The sequence below is a fragment of the Babylonia areolata genome, chromosome 22 (assembly GCF_041734735.1).
Source record: "Babylonia areolata isolate BAREFJ2019XMU chromosome 22, ASM4173473v1, whole genome shotgun sequence".
Taxonomy (NCBI): domain Eukaryota; kingdom Metazoa; phylum Mollusca; class Gastropoda; order Neogastropoda; family Buccinidae; genus Babylonia; species Babylonia areolata.
In genome coordinates, this window is record NC_134897.1 from 16751487 (window position 1) to 16766022 (window position 14536).

At 38.8% G+C, this 14536-nt stretch overlaps 1 protein-coding gene across 2 annotated transcripts in view; it reads left to right on the forward strand.

The window, feature by feature from the left end:
- LOC143296954 (uncharacterized) overlaps positions 1–14536 on the forward strand; it is a 44294-nt gene that overhangs the window by 2102 nt on the left and 27656 nt on the right. For both annotated transcript variants that reach the window (XM_076609003.1, XM_076609004.1), the window contains exons 2-4: positions 6431–6885; positions 7967–11018; positions 11995–12904. In XM_076609003.1, coding sequence (XP_076465118.1) covers positions 6502–6885; positions 7967–11018; positions 11995–12904 — 4346 coding nt within the window. In that variant the 5' untranslated portion in view covers positions 6431–6501. The remainder of the gene's footprint in view (positions 1–6430; positions 6886–7966; positions 11019–11994; positions 12905–14536) is intronic.

Genomic DNA, 14536 nt, shown 5'->3' on the forward strand with positions numbered 1-14536 from the left:
ATGTGGGGGGTGGGGTGGGGGTAGGGGGTGGAATGTGTGTGTTAATAAATGTGTATTGATAATGTGTAGTGTTCAGAACAAAGTGATAGTGGAAGAAAACAACATAATAGCAGTTGGTTTTGTGTCTTTTACATTTGCAAATGATTTAGCACCATTTCCATTCAGAAAATAGACAGACGTGACCTTTCTTCTTTTTTCTTTGTAAAATATTTTGTGTCCTTCCTTTCAAAGAAAAAATCTTAATTATCTTTGCCTGATTGGGAGTTATCTCATCTTGTCAATATTGAAGATATGTTGATTATTCTCAACTAACTTTCCTTCAAGAATACTCATGCTTTTTCACATTTTTTTAGCAAATAGTTCGGAAGTCAAAGGGTTATAGGGTTACACACTTAGCCAGTTGTAATCTATGATTCAACATATTACCATGTTTCTAGGTTTAAAGAAAAAGTTGACTTTTTGATCTGCAATAGTGCAAAACCTTGCAACAATTAAAGAAAAAAATTTTTTTTTATTATTATGTCTTCAACAAGCGTATGTTTCATTTCAGATGTCACTTCACTCTTGTTTTGCTGCTGGAATCAACTGTTACATTGTTACTACTGTTAGTTAACCTCTGTACCATGTTATACTTTCAGATTAAATTTTTTTTTTTTTTTTTTCCTCTTTTTTTTTTTTTTTTTTTTTTAAAGGAGGAAATAATCATTAACCCTTTCACCGCCATCGAGTTTAGAGTGTGACATTCCCTGGCGCCAGCAAATTTTCAAGAAAGCAAGAAATTACACCTACCAATATCAAGTTACTTTTAGTTTTACTTTTTTGATTTTGAACAAAATGACTTCCTTTTTTTTTTTTCCTTTTTCTTTTTTAAAGTAAGAGGAATGATGGAATTTTTGTGTTTTGGAGCAATAAATGATGTTGGTACAAGTGAAATATATTGATTTTTGTGTTATTATGTTTTGGTATTTTTCAATACAAATCTTGCACTTCGACACATTACAGACGTAAACAAAAACAGGTACAACACAAACACCACTGCAGTGCATTTGAAAAACAAACTCACCAATTGAAGTCTTCAGTATATCTGTATTTCCCATGTAATGGTGTGATCCAGAATATAAATCATAATCCATGGGAAACACACAAAATGAACTTGCGTTTTTGTAGATAAATGATGATTTCTGTCACTTCACTTGAAGGTTTCACAGTGTCCTCACTTGAAATATCTTACTGTGATGGAACTATATATACACACCTTACAACTATCAGATGAAACTGAAATACTACTAAGTCAGAAAATAAATAAATGGAGGTAAAATATGTATACAACCATGTACACAGGTCCAAACTGTTCACTGTTGGAGACTGAATTTTGGTTGCTGCTGCTTTCCTGTAGTCCTCCACAGATTGGCTTCTTGCACATTATAGTTTCAAATGGCAGGTTGAGCAGCCAGTATGTCCACCAGTAGTCCTCAATTTCATGCTTACAACACAGCCCCATCACGATCTGAAGTGCTGTGTATGCTTTCATCGCAGGGACAGTGACATTGGCAGCATTCAGCCTTGAATGTTGACTGAGTTCAGTGATGCCTGACAGCAGCTTCTCTGCATACAGATTAGACTGGTCAGCTGTGAGTTGGAATGCTGATTCTGGGAAGAAAAGCATAAAGAAGTCCACTGGATGGAAGTTGTCAGTGTTGACAAGGACACCTGAAACACATGAGCAAAAAAAAAAAAAAAAAAAAAGAAAAAAAGTAAAATACAATCAGTAATAAACTAATAATTATATGACAGCTGATTTATTATCAGTTAATGGTAAATACTGCAAATAGAGATATCATACTCATGTGCACAAATAGCAAAAACGGATTTTTACACAGGCATTGTTTTACACAGTGTATCTCACAAGAAAAAAACAACTGACATGAAATATTTGTGTGATAAATAAACATACTGCTCTTGCTCTTCAGTGTCCTACACTTGTCTGATACAATGCACACATAATTCTGTATGTGCTACTAGTGAATGAACAGTGCACCTCTGATCTGTCCATATAAAAAAAAAAAAAGTGCAACCTTATCTTAGTCACATACTCTGTCAGTGACATACATGTGTGAGCACGCACGCACACACACACACACGCACACACACACACACACACACACACACACACACACAACACAGAGAGAGAGAGAGAGCTCTTTCTTGTTTTCTTAGTCAAATTTGGAAGCCATTTTGCAGGACAGTAGGGATCATCCATGTGGTACAACACCCACTGAAACAAATCAGGGCTTGGCACAGCTGTTCTACCATGCCCCCTCTCTCTCGTGGTTGTCAGCATGTTGTCGAGCTTGACCCACAACCACCTGTGTTGTTGGTCTCTGACTTGACACAGATGCTGCTACTTGAGCAACACACTCTTCCCCTTCACTATCACGGTCACTCACAGCTGCCAATGTGGTGGGTCACTCACAGCTGCCAATGTGGTGGCCGTAGCAGGAACGTGTGCTCCACTCGTCCGGCCATGCTCCGTCTGGCCATGCTCTGTACACTCGCGACTCAGTGCTTGGCTTGGTGCCCCAGTCACCATCACTATCACTCTCCCCCTCAAACAATGAAACTTCATCATCATATGGCAATTCTTCACCCAAATCTTCCTTTTGTTGGCCTGGCTGCAGTCTCAGTTGCTCGATAACTTGCTCAGTTGTGAAGTAGCATTGTCGATGCAGCCATTTTGGATAATGAAAAGATCGAAGTTGCGGATAAAACTATAATAAATTCACTCAAAATCAATAGAAGGGGATTCCCCTAGTCACATGCACAAAATATGGCCTTTCAAACCTCCCCAAAATAAGAGTGGTAGGTTTATGAATGACCTACCCTGATCAGTCGCCTTTCAGTGACATTGGCGGTCTCCCTAGTGGGTGCCGAAAGGCGACAATGGTGGCCGAAGTTTTAAAGAGAGGAAAATAATGTATACAATTTCAGTTTCATTGCAAAAGTATTACATCACAATATTCAGATTGAGTGAGCTACATTCTGATAACTTGGTGCTGGAGTTTGGAGAGATCTATCTTATCTATCATAAAATATACTGATTGATATAGAATGAAATTTGAATTATAAGGGGGTCATTTCCAAATCACTCTACTGGAGTCTAGGGTGGAAAATTAAATGATGAGCAGAGGCTATTTAATTTGTTTGAGATCACATTATGACCACTACCAGGTCAAATGTGAAAAGGAGTGGTCTTTGTCATTACCTTGGGGGAGGGGGAAGATGGGGGGGGGGGGGGGGGGGAGTTGTGTAAACTTTAAACTTTAGTTTGAAATTCAACATTATCAATTTGATATTTTTGTGGAAAGTTGAAACTAAACTTGGTGAACACAATTATGAATTATTATTTTTATTTTTTACTTTAAATTATAGTCGTGTGATAAGCTAGCTGAGATGAGAAAGGTCAAGGTTATTTGGTATAAATATGGTAATATTCAAAAATGTAAAGCGGTCTTGGATCCAATTTTCATGGACTTGGAGACACACCATTTATTTCTTTTGATTGTCAGTATTTTCACTATTTCTTCTTAAAAATCATCCATATAACAAGAGTTTAAGATTGGTTTAAGACATCATGGGTCATTACTGGTGAACCACAAATTAAATGAGTCATTTTCAGAATTCATGGGTCAGGATAAATATCCCCTTGTTCCCCACCCCAGGCTCTCCACTGGTCTATCTCACACCCCTAAAATCTGTGAATTTGAAATTTTACCTTGTTAGTATATGAATTAGTTTGTGATATCTCATATACATGTAGTATGTGATAACACTTGAAAATGAATTAGCTGGATACACAAATATGACTGTGATATAAGTCTTGTCAATAGATAGATCTTTCTTTCACATAATCTTGTCCTAGCTTTTTTAGACTGTTTTCATAAGACTTGACACGAAAGTAAGTACTTTCAGTTTTACTAGCTCATTTTTCTTGTCCCTGAAACTGATGGGCTAAACAGCCAAGTGGTTAAAACACTGGACTTTCAAACTGAGGGTCCCATGTTTTAAACCCAGTCATAATGCCCGGTGTTTTAGCTTAAAGGGTGGAGATTTTTCCGATCTCCCAGGTGAACAGATATGCAGACCTGCCACTGTGCCAGTGCCTGAACCCCCTTTATCAGTTTATGTGTATGCATTCAGAAGATCAAATACATTATGTACGTTAAACTTTAAGATAATGATAATAATAATAATGGATACTTATATAGCACACTATCCAGAAATCTGTTCTAGGTGCTTTACAAAAACACTTTTGTTAACATAAAACATTATATCTATGTTACATACACACACCAAAATGTGACCACACACACGCACGCACGCACGGCATACATACATTTTAACATACATGTGTATCTAACAGCTACCCTAACACATACGCACACATAGGCAGGCACAAACTTACATAAACACACGCACACACAATACACATTCATATAGATGTATGTAGTTATGTATATAACATAATGTACATAGATCCCGTGATATATTTTGTTCGTTGGGTTATGGAAACAAGAACGTACCTGGCTTGCATCCCCACCAAAAAACAGAGTATGATTGCCAACATGGTCGGGGTAAAAATGGTCACGGATACGCGTAAAAGCCCACTGTGTAAAACTTACAAACGAGTGAACATGGCAGTCATCGCTCACGAATGAAATCTCTGAAACTGACTCCAAGCCGACTTAGCTGTTGCTCACTTATCATTTAATGGATACAATTACATGTATTGTCTTGACACCGGTTTGGAAATGCTTGCAACCTAATTTATTCCCTGTTGATCTTGGAACCTGTTCACAGTGTTGTGCAGTGGAGAAAGACTTTAAAGAGTGGAATTTGGATAGGAGTTTTAAGGACAAAATAATTTAAACTGGCAAAAGACACTGACCTTAATGCTCATTGGAATTGCTTCTGGATGTTGTCAGCATTGGTTTTTAATTTTATTGTATGATATATAATATATATGTTCAACAACTTAAAGATTTTATATCCAAAACTGCTCTAAAAGAAAATTTGACTTTTTGTAGGACATCACTGGCTCAAACATGCTTGGTGGTTTGCTCTGATTTTATAATTTTTATTGGTCATATAACTAAATAGGCTATTTTAGTTTATTGGACCCTGGATTTAGAAAATGAAAAACACGTAGCTCTGGCTTTCACTTTATATTTTCATGAACTGGGCCTCATGAAACAGATAAGAGGCCATAAATGAAAACATGATCTATCACAGTGTTAGTATTGATTTCATACAAGTATAACTGTATTCAGACTACTCTGTGTACAGTGAACATGCAATGATGCATCCATGCGTAGTGCACCCAACCTCTAGTCTTGTCTATTCTATTTCTATTTTCAACTGCAGAGAAAATCACTTAGTTTTGAAGTTGATACAGTTGTGTTGTACTCAAGTCCAGTAATGCATTTGGCCAGTTTCATGTCCAGAGATAGATCTCAGATGGTCCTGCATTTGGTTTAGTTTTATGATAAATCATTCAAATTTCAACCTATTGTGGAGGGGGGGGGGGGGGGGGGTTGAGAAATTCTGCTTGTGTTAAAAAGGGCTTGTAATAGACTGCTGGAGAGTTCCACCGCCATCTTGGATCTTGTGCATGTGCATCAAACTTTTACTCTAAATTGGTGGAATGCAAAAGGTGATAGACTTGGGCAAAAGCAGCAAACAAGTGTTGTCCTCCTCCATTTCTTTAGTTGATAGCACAATTTATGAAAATAAAAAAATTAAAAAAAGCTAAAAATTGAAAAAAGAAGCCTGCTTTTTCACATGTTCTGCCTATCTGAATCGCCAGTGTTGCTCGCAGTTTAGGAGAGCCAATCAGCTTCAGGAGCACATATCATGTGACGCGCCTCTGGAAGTCATGTTAGCACGGAACTCTCCAGCAGTCTGTTCTCTGAGACAAACCCATCAAAACATATCTCCCTTCTTGTAGAGGAGGGAGGCAATGGAAGGAGTGGTATATTTTAAATTTGGTTTGTTTCAGGATATAAGCACAATAGCAGGTCCTGTGTAGGTGTAAAGCTAAAGTTATACACATCCTTTGAAGGTGAAAAAAATGATAATAGATCCAACTACAAGCTCTTCGGGTTTAAGTTTGAGGTTAAGGAAAGGTTATTAAGCAGAAATCAGATGAAACAGTTCTTTTTATGATATACAAAGATATAATGAAAGCATACTGATACTTTCAAGACAAGTAATACTGTGGAGATAATGCTTTGGGTGTATTATGGTACAGTATCCAAGTTCTTTTGGGTTTTGTTTTCATTATTATAATTATGTTTTTGATTGAATCAGAGAATTTCTCATTGGCTTGTTCATTGTAGATTGTTCAGGTGTTTCTTTTCTTTTTGTGTTGCAGGTTGAATCAAATAGACGACTGAAAGATACTGGGTGAGGACAAGCCATATATCAAAGGGGGGAGGGAAAGTCATGAATACAGGTGATCCATCTATTGATGAAGAGAATTCTCAGAGCTGCTGCAGTGATTCTTCTTCGATTCCTTCAACCTTGTCAGACTGCGAGGGTGTCCCGCTTTTGGATCTTCCTTTCTCTGTTCAGAACAGTTCGTTTAGCCATGATCTGAGGTGGTTTACAGCAAATGACAAATCTGAACCAGGACTTGCCAGTGTTGAGGATGGAAACAGCTTGCCTTTGTCTCTTGGAGCCCCCTTGAATCCAAGTCATTTGCCAGGTGTTGAGGCAGAGCCGAGTCTACGTGAATCTGTAAAGCTTGCTTCGCTTGAAAGAGATCTGCTACACCTGTCTGAGGTGGACCTTCTTGCTTCATCAAGTGCATCACAGCAGCTTGAGTTGGTAAGATTCGGCCTTGTGTGATTCACAGTTTTATTTGTTACTCCAATTAAATCAGTTCAGAACAGTTCTGAAAAACTTTTTTTTTTCTACAGTTTGTCTTTGGAAAATTAGGCAGTTATTTTGGCCCATATCAATATATATATATATATAATATATATATATATATATATATATATATATATATATATATATATATATTATTTTTTTTTTTTTTTTTTTAAGATTTGGTTGTTAAAATGTTAGATTTATTGTACAGTCTGATTCATATTCATGATCAGTGATGTATTCTAAGTTAAACTGATGTAGGAATGATAATGTAAAACAAAAATCTTTTTTTGTTAGAATTTTTGAGTTTGATATTATAATCATATGTAATATGCCGTAATTCTAACTCAGCTTGACTTTTTCCTATTTGCTGTTTGGTGTACATCTTCCATACTGTCTCATTGGTGTTACTCTTTGTTGCAGAAACTGATACATAGAACTTAGAAGTTGAAAAAAAGATAAAATGTCTTGTCAGATCAAAGTGGGGTATCAAAATGCTGTTGAATTTACTTATTTAGTTGATTTAGTCTTGTTGATTCTGCCCTGTGTATTTGTGTACTTTTCCCTTTTTTCAGTTGTCTCCAAAATGTGAGACTTTCAGCAGTCGTGCTGTTTTGTGGGATTGTTCAATTCTCTTTTGAAACTTCAGCTTGAGATCATGAGATATCAGTGCCCCCAGGTTGTTAAGGGGTAAATCATATCCAAATCTATTTTAAAGTTTTGTCCCCAGCGATATTTGGGCCATTAAATTTCTTCTTTAAATAACACCCAGAGTTGTGATGTTCCATTACATTTGGGATTTGTAATGGGTAAATCTCATTGAGTCATCCCATTTGTAGAATTAGTAAAACTAGATTTTTATTCCCAAACACATATTGATCAACACATGCATAATTTTAGCATTGGGAAGCCCTGTAAATGAAACAAATTTAAATGGATGGTTGTTTTTTATTTGACACTTTGTTTTGTTCTTCTGGGTACTGGTACTTAATACATTTTACTAGAAACTTACTTAGCTCAGATTTTTTTATTTCAGGGCTCGGTAATCCTTGAGAGTGAACAGCCAGGGTCATCCAGTATGAGTCGTACTCTTCCAATTAAGCCACGGGACAGAGCACAGCTTGTTGCATCAACTGACCTTCCACCCACTTCAGCTGAAGCAGGCCCTAGCAGTCAGGATGGTGTTCAGTTAAAGGATGCAGGTGATCGACCATCTGTTGGCATAATTTCAAAGTCAGATGACAGGAGTACAGATGGAGTTGGCAAAACAGTCTGTGACATGGCTGTGTCTGTCAACACTGTCCAGTTTGCTGCAGCAGCTGCTTCAGAGACATGTACAGGATCTGGAGAAGATGAAATGGCATTAAATACTGTTGCTGCTGGGTGCTCTGCCATGGAAGATACAGATCTGCAGCAGGAGGGCAAGTTGTCCCATTCTCAGCAGACTGCTTTTCCAATTCCTCCTCTTCCAGAACAAGCAGAGTCATTGATGAGGCATATTGACACTTTGTCAATGCCGACAGTATCCCCAGACAGTGGCATTTTTGCCAGTTCACCCTCTGGTAATGACTCACCGGGGTCTGTGACGTCAGTGACAGCAGGTGAGTCAGCTGTGGAATCTCAGCCTTCATCTTCACATGCTCTCCCCCACAGTCAGCAGAGTGAGACAAAGGAGCAAAGGCAGCAGGAATTTGTAGCACTTACACCCCAGTCACCACCACCTACAGTAGTCTGCAGTGAGGAGAAGAAAGCCACAGGAGAAACCGAAGAGGTCCATGAACAAGGACTGTCTACATTTGATGAAGGAGTGTTCAGGAGTGTCTCTCAGCAGTCAGATGACTATTTTGTTGAAAGGGTTGTGTCAGAAATACCCAGTCCTTTCAGAGGTCCCTCGAGTGGAAGGAAAAAGCGTGGAAGGCCTCCCAAGAGAAACAAATCGCAGATGCTCCAGCATAAGAAAAGCACACTATATAGTGGACTGTACACTTCAGATAGTGCTTCCAGCTCTGCAGCAACATTTGTAGACAGCACCAGTGTTCAAGAGAGTGTAACTGTGTCTGTGCCTGTGGACAGTGTACATGAGTCAGCAGCAGTGTCTGTTCCTGTAGATTGTAGCATGCCAGAGTATTCAGCAGCGTCTGGATCCACAAGCAACAATGTGGCAGAGTCTGCTTCAACATCAACACACACAGGCAAAGTACAAGAAGCTGCAGCAGTACCTGTAACTGGGGACACCAGTAATTCAGAGACAGCAAAAGACACAGAAAATGATTATCCTGATACCGCACGAGAAGCATCTGATAATGGTTCAGACATGGTGGTTTGTCAGGAGACACAGGATGACAACGGCAACAAAACAGATATCTCAAGTACTCAAAGCACTGAGAAAATTAAGGAACCAGTTGATAGGAAAGAACATGATGCATGTGATAGAAAACTTACAGAGAAAAGAGGACGAGGCAGGCCTAAAGGTTCCAAAAACAAGCGTTTTTTCACAGTTGTAAAAAGCAGGGCATGGAAAGCCAGAGGTGCTAAGAACATGGCACCACTTCCTTTCGAAGCTGTTAGAAGCAAACCAGTTCCAAAGCCAGGTAGTAAAACAGTTGAAAGAAAAGATAGTTCAACTACTCAGAAGGAGAAGGTCAAAATACAATCTGACACTGAATCTGCAAAAGTCAAAACCCAGAGCAAGACCCACCCTGATAAAATCAACATGCCAGCCAGGTCTGAAAGTAAAAATGTTAAAACTTCATCGAAAGCTAAATCTCTCAATGTTCAAGTGATGGCTAGAAAAGAACCCTTCAACAAGGGAAAAAGGGGTAGAGGTCGACCTCGAAAACAACCCATTTCTGACATTTCAAATAATTCTGAATTGAGTGAAGACAGTTATGGTTCACTTAAGTCAAATTCAAACTGTATTTCATTAAATAAAAACTCCATGACAACTGGCAGACAGTCAACACAAGAAAAGTCCAGAGCTGAGGCCGACAGTGAACTTGCTTCACTTATTCAGAGTGTTCAGCATTCTATCCAGTCCCAGTTTGCATCACGAGACATTGATGAAACAAGTGAATTTGCCATGGATACAAACAATGATATCAGTGAAATTGAACCGTCCCTGCCTCAAGTGAGTGTCAAGTCGTCTGCCGCAAAGACCATCAAATCACCTGTGAAGGAGGGCAAGAAAAGCCCGCCCAAGAAACCAAAGATACATGTGATGATGCGCAGGACAAAAAGAAGAAAGAAAAAACGCCTTCAGAAAGATTGTCCAAAACCAGTGCCCCCAGTACCTGCAAATCCTCCAGAAACAGAAGAGGAAACACAGACCAGCAGTTCTTTTCGAGACTTGACTGAGCAAGAGTGCAGTACTGTTTCCACTGGGAGTTTGTTTGGACCAACTTCTACCAAGCCCGTGGTTTATTTCAATCGGTATCGTCAATCAAAAATTCTCAAGCAGAGTTCATTCAAACTGCACTCAAGTGCATTAGGTAATGCACTGAACAGAAATGGGGATGAATCAAGTGATGATGATCGAGATGGAAGTGAAGGTCGTAAAAGGAAGAAGAAGAAGAAACTGTTGTACTTCAAGACAAAGCATAAAAATATTGTTGATCCTGCATTCATGGCTGAGCTTGTGTCCTTAGAATCGAGCATGGATAGAATGACTATCTCAGAGCAAGCCTTTATCCGTGTTAAACCTGGAGAAGTGCCTTTGCCGTCCATTTTCAGACTGACTATTATTGATGTGAAGAAGAAAAAGAAAGATAAACAAGTTTTGGAACCACCTCCTGCGCCTGAGAAATCCAAAAAAATCAAAGTCAGGAAAGATTCAAAAGAGCGTGAGCCATCCATGCCTGAGCTTGTGAAGGAAAAGGCGAAAAATACTCGAAAGAAAAGTCTGCAAGAAGATAATCATCCTCCCAGTCTTGAAATCCAGGTTCCCAGGGATCAGTGCCTGCCTCCAAAGAAACGTCACAAAATGATGTACGAGGCAGAATCTACAGAAGAAGCTGCCATATCACCAAAGGAGACCACTGCTGTGCCAGAGAAACGCAAAGTTGGTCGGCCTCGGAAAAATCCTTTACCTGGTAAATATACATTTCCGTTTTTCTTGGTGGGGTGATGAGGGTGGGGTTGGATTGGCTTATAATTAGATATAAGGGAAGTTGAGGGGAGGTGTGAGTGAAAAACAAAATGCTTATTATTTGAAAAATTGTTGGTAATGTAGACTTTTTGAAATGAAATCCTAGAAATTCATTGCTTTAGGCCTGAAAAGGTAAGATACCTTTATTAAGTAATTACAGCCCATTACAAAGTGGGTTACGCTGCTGGTCAGGCATCTGCTTGGCAGATGTGGTGTAGCGTATATGGATTTGTCCGAATGCAGTGACGCCTCCTTGAGCTACTGATACTGATACAAAGTGGAAAATATGATGCATTATTCACAGGAAGGCTGACCATTGTTGTTTTTAGCAAAAAGAATTTGGAACTGGATGTTAGGTTGAATATGAACAAGGGCATTTGTGAGTATGAACAAGGGCATTAGTTTTTTTGGTTTACTGATTTGTTAAAAATTTAGGATTGATTTCAAAGTGAGCGAGTGGGAGGGAGAAAGCAGAACAAAGTCAGAAGACTTGAGCTTGTAAAGCCAAGTATGATGTTGATTAATTTGCTAAAGCACTTTCATTGTTGTCTTGTAGACTGCCTCGGGTCACATACAATGGATGAAGAAGGCAGTGAGTGTGTGTACTTGTGCAAGAGCATAATTATATGAGCATAATTATAATGTATTATATTGCTTTTGTGCTAGTGATGTCAACATCACCAAATTAATGAGTTATGAACCAATGAAAAAATTTTTCCAGTTTTGTTTTCGAAGTAGCAGTTGAATTATTTCAGATGCACATTTGGAGGGGGCGGGGGCAGCAGGGTGCATATCATAACCACCATAGGGTTAGTACTCATAATTTTCATGCAGCTGTGCTTTATAACTGTTGCATCATAGTGCATCAAAACTTTTTTTCTGTTATGTAGTTTTACTTATTACTTCTTTGTTCATTTCAGATTCATCAGGTGCCAGTGACAAAGCGGCATGCTTAGATGGCAAGAATGATGGCAGCAAACCAGTTCAAGACAGAACCATGTCCCCTATCACTTCACCTACCAGGTTGTCCTTAAAGAAGAGCCGTCATCTCTCGGGGGGGATCAGCACAGAGAAAACAGAGAGCTCTGTTCCTGTGACTTCTGCCCAGTGTTCCTCCCAGTCACCAGTATTAGCCTGTCCACGCCACGCACACCAGAGGTCTACTCCAGACATGTCATGTGCAGAGTGTGCATTGTTAGTGCAGTCGCAGCCACAGTCTGACCCTTCTAAGTCCCATACCAGACAGCAGCAAACTGCCCAAGATGATAGTTCACATGCAGTTAGAGCATGCAAATCAAAACTGTCTCTGTTACGGAAACAGAAAGTGACCATGAATCAATCCAAAAACAAGGGCAATAGCAATAACATTGAATGTCCAGGGGAGACACCCTTGATATCCCCGTCAACTTCACCCAGAAGTCGGACAAAAATGATTGCGGCTGCTTTGCCTAGTGCTGAGGTTGTGATCGACCCTTTGCCAGAATCGGCCATGTCCGCTGTGGCAAGTTCCCAAGTGACAAGAAAGTCGTTAAACATGCAGTGCAATACATCAAACTTTTCAGATAGTGGTGCTGAAGATGAATCTGTGATAAGAAACGTTTGTTCTGAGTTTGAACCGTTGCCTTTGGAATACTGTCTGAAGCGCAAGCGGTCTGAACTTGACACACCAAACAGGAGCAAAAGACGTTTACGGGAAAGCTCGTCAAGTTGTGAAGACAGTGGCCATAAGTCACACACTACTGGTGTGAGGCGCAGCAGTGATGACTCACAGCCTCCAAGAAAACGCTACCAAAGGGTGGGACTCTACTCCGACTTCTACAAGGATGATGAGTAAGTATGATATTTTTTTTTCATTGCTGAAGTAGTAAGTTAACTAGTTATTGTATGATCAGCAATATCAAATTCAAATAGATGGCATACAGACCTGATATATACACAGCAAATCAGCTTTTACCATGTTGTGTTTTGTTGGCATGTGACTTTTTGTTGTTGCTTGGTCCTTGTACACTGTCTCACTCATATGCACGTGAATAGATACTCTCCTCGAGCTACAGACATCAATTAGAAATCTGCTTGACTGATAAAGTGCTGCACAAGGAAAACAATTTCAGGTACTTTAGATATTATGATTTAAAAAGTTGTCCTATAAAATGAAGAAATGATGATTAATTTTGGGAAACAAGCACTCAACTTGTAGTTGTACAGGATAGCATTCATTGTTTATTCAGTGGGCATAAAAAAAGCTATGTCCAGTTTATGGCTTATTGACTTCATGTGTTTAAAGTGAGTATACATTTGTACTGTCACACAGATCTACTTTGCGTGTTTGTGAGAGAACTTCAGTCTTTGCAGCCAAGTATGAAAATTGACAGGTTGAAAATTGAAATGGCCATTCCTTGCAGTACATTAACATAGATGTTGTACCTCCTGTGTGGAGGACCTAGAGATGAGCAGAGTACACTTTGGAGAACTGAATTTAGATTCTGTTTTCCCCTCAACTCTCTTAGTCTGTCTAAAAAATTTCATCCCATTTGTAATTTTATTACATTACCTTTCTACTTTTCCTCCTACCACTAGTATCAGTATAAACAATAATAACAATTGGTTGTATTTGTTTTTGTTTTGATAGCACCGAATCAAACGGTTTTGTTCATAGTGCTATACAACTCCTTTTTTTTAATTTTTTTTATTTAACAATAGTTCCAACCTTGAAAAGTAGATAATATATTTCAGAAGAGGCTGAATATGGTCACTCTTTGTTGAAGAGTTGGTTGCAAAGACTGTTGTGAAACTGATACTGTGATCAGCCAAGGTATGTTTAATGTGACATGAAAATGACTTGTTTAGATCTGGGAATTGGAGTGTTGTTGGGAAGGGGAGAGTTGTGTTCTAAGTTTTATGCTGAGTGCTTTTACCAATGACAACATACCATGCAGTTTTCTTATGGATGGGCATGGTTTTCATGGCTGACTGACTTGTTCAGAAAATTCTGCAAATCGTGACGTAGAATTTATACATTCCGATGCATTTAGACCATACCTGGATACAGCCATAGAGTACATACCTGTTATGTTCTAGTACTTCTACAAAAAAAACTTTAGTGTAATACACAGATGCATTGACGCAAGCATACATTTTATTCACAATATTTTAATGATCAATACTTCTACAGTCTCTGTTTCACTATTTTCAGTTATATCATTTCTCAGTCCTTTATAAATATTTCATTTTGTTTCTCTGTGTGTATTATTTGATAATTTCCTACTTTCTTTCTTCATTCTAGATCTTCCAACTTTCCCGTTATCAGTTCATTTTGAGTGAAGTAGTGTGTTTTGCCTTTTCAGTAATATTGTTTTGCCTTTTCAGCGACATAATTATAATCCTAATATAGTGTTTCTGTCAGCACTGTGTCACATCTGTTTTGCCACAGTGGTGAGTGATGCGTGAACATTGGCGATCAAT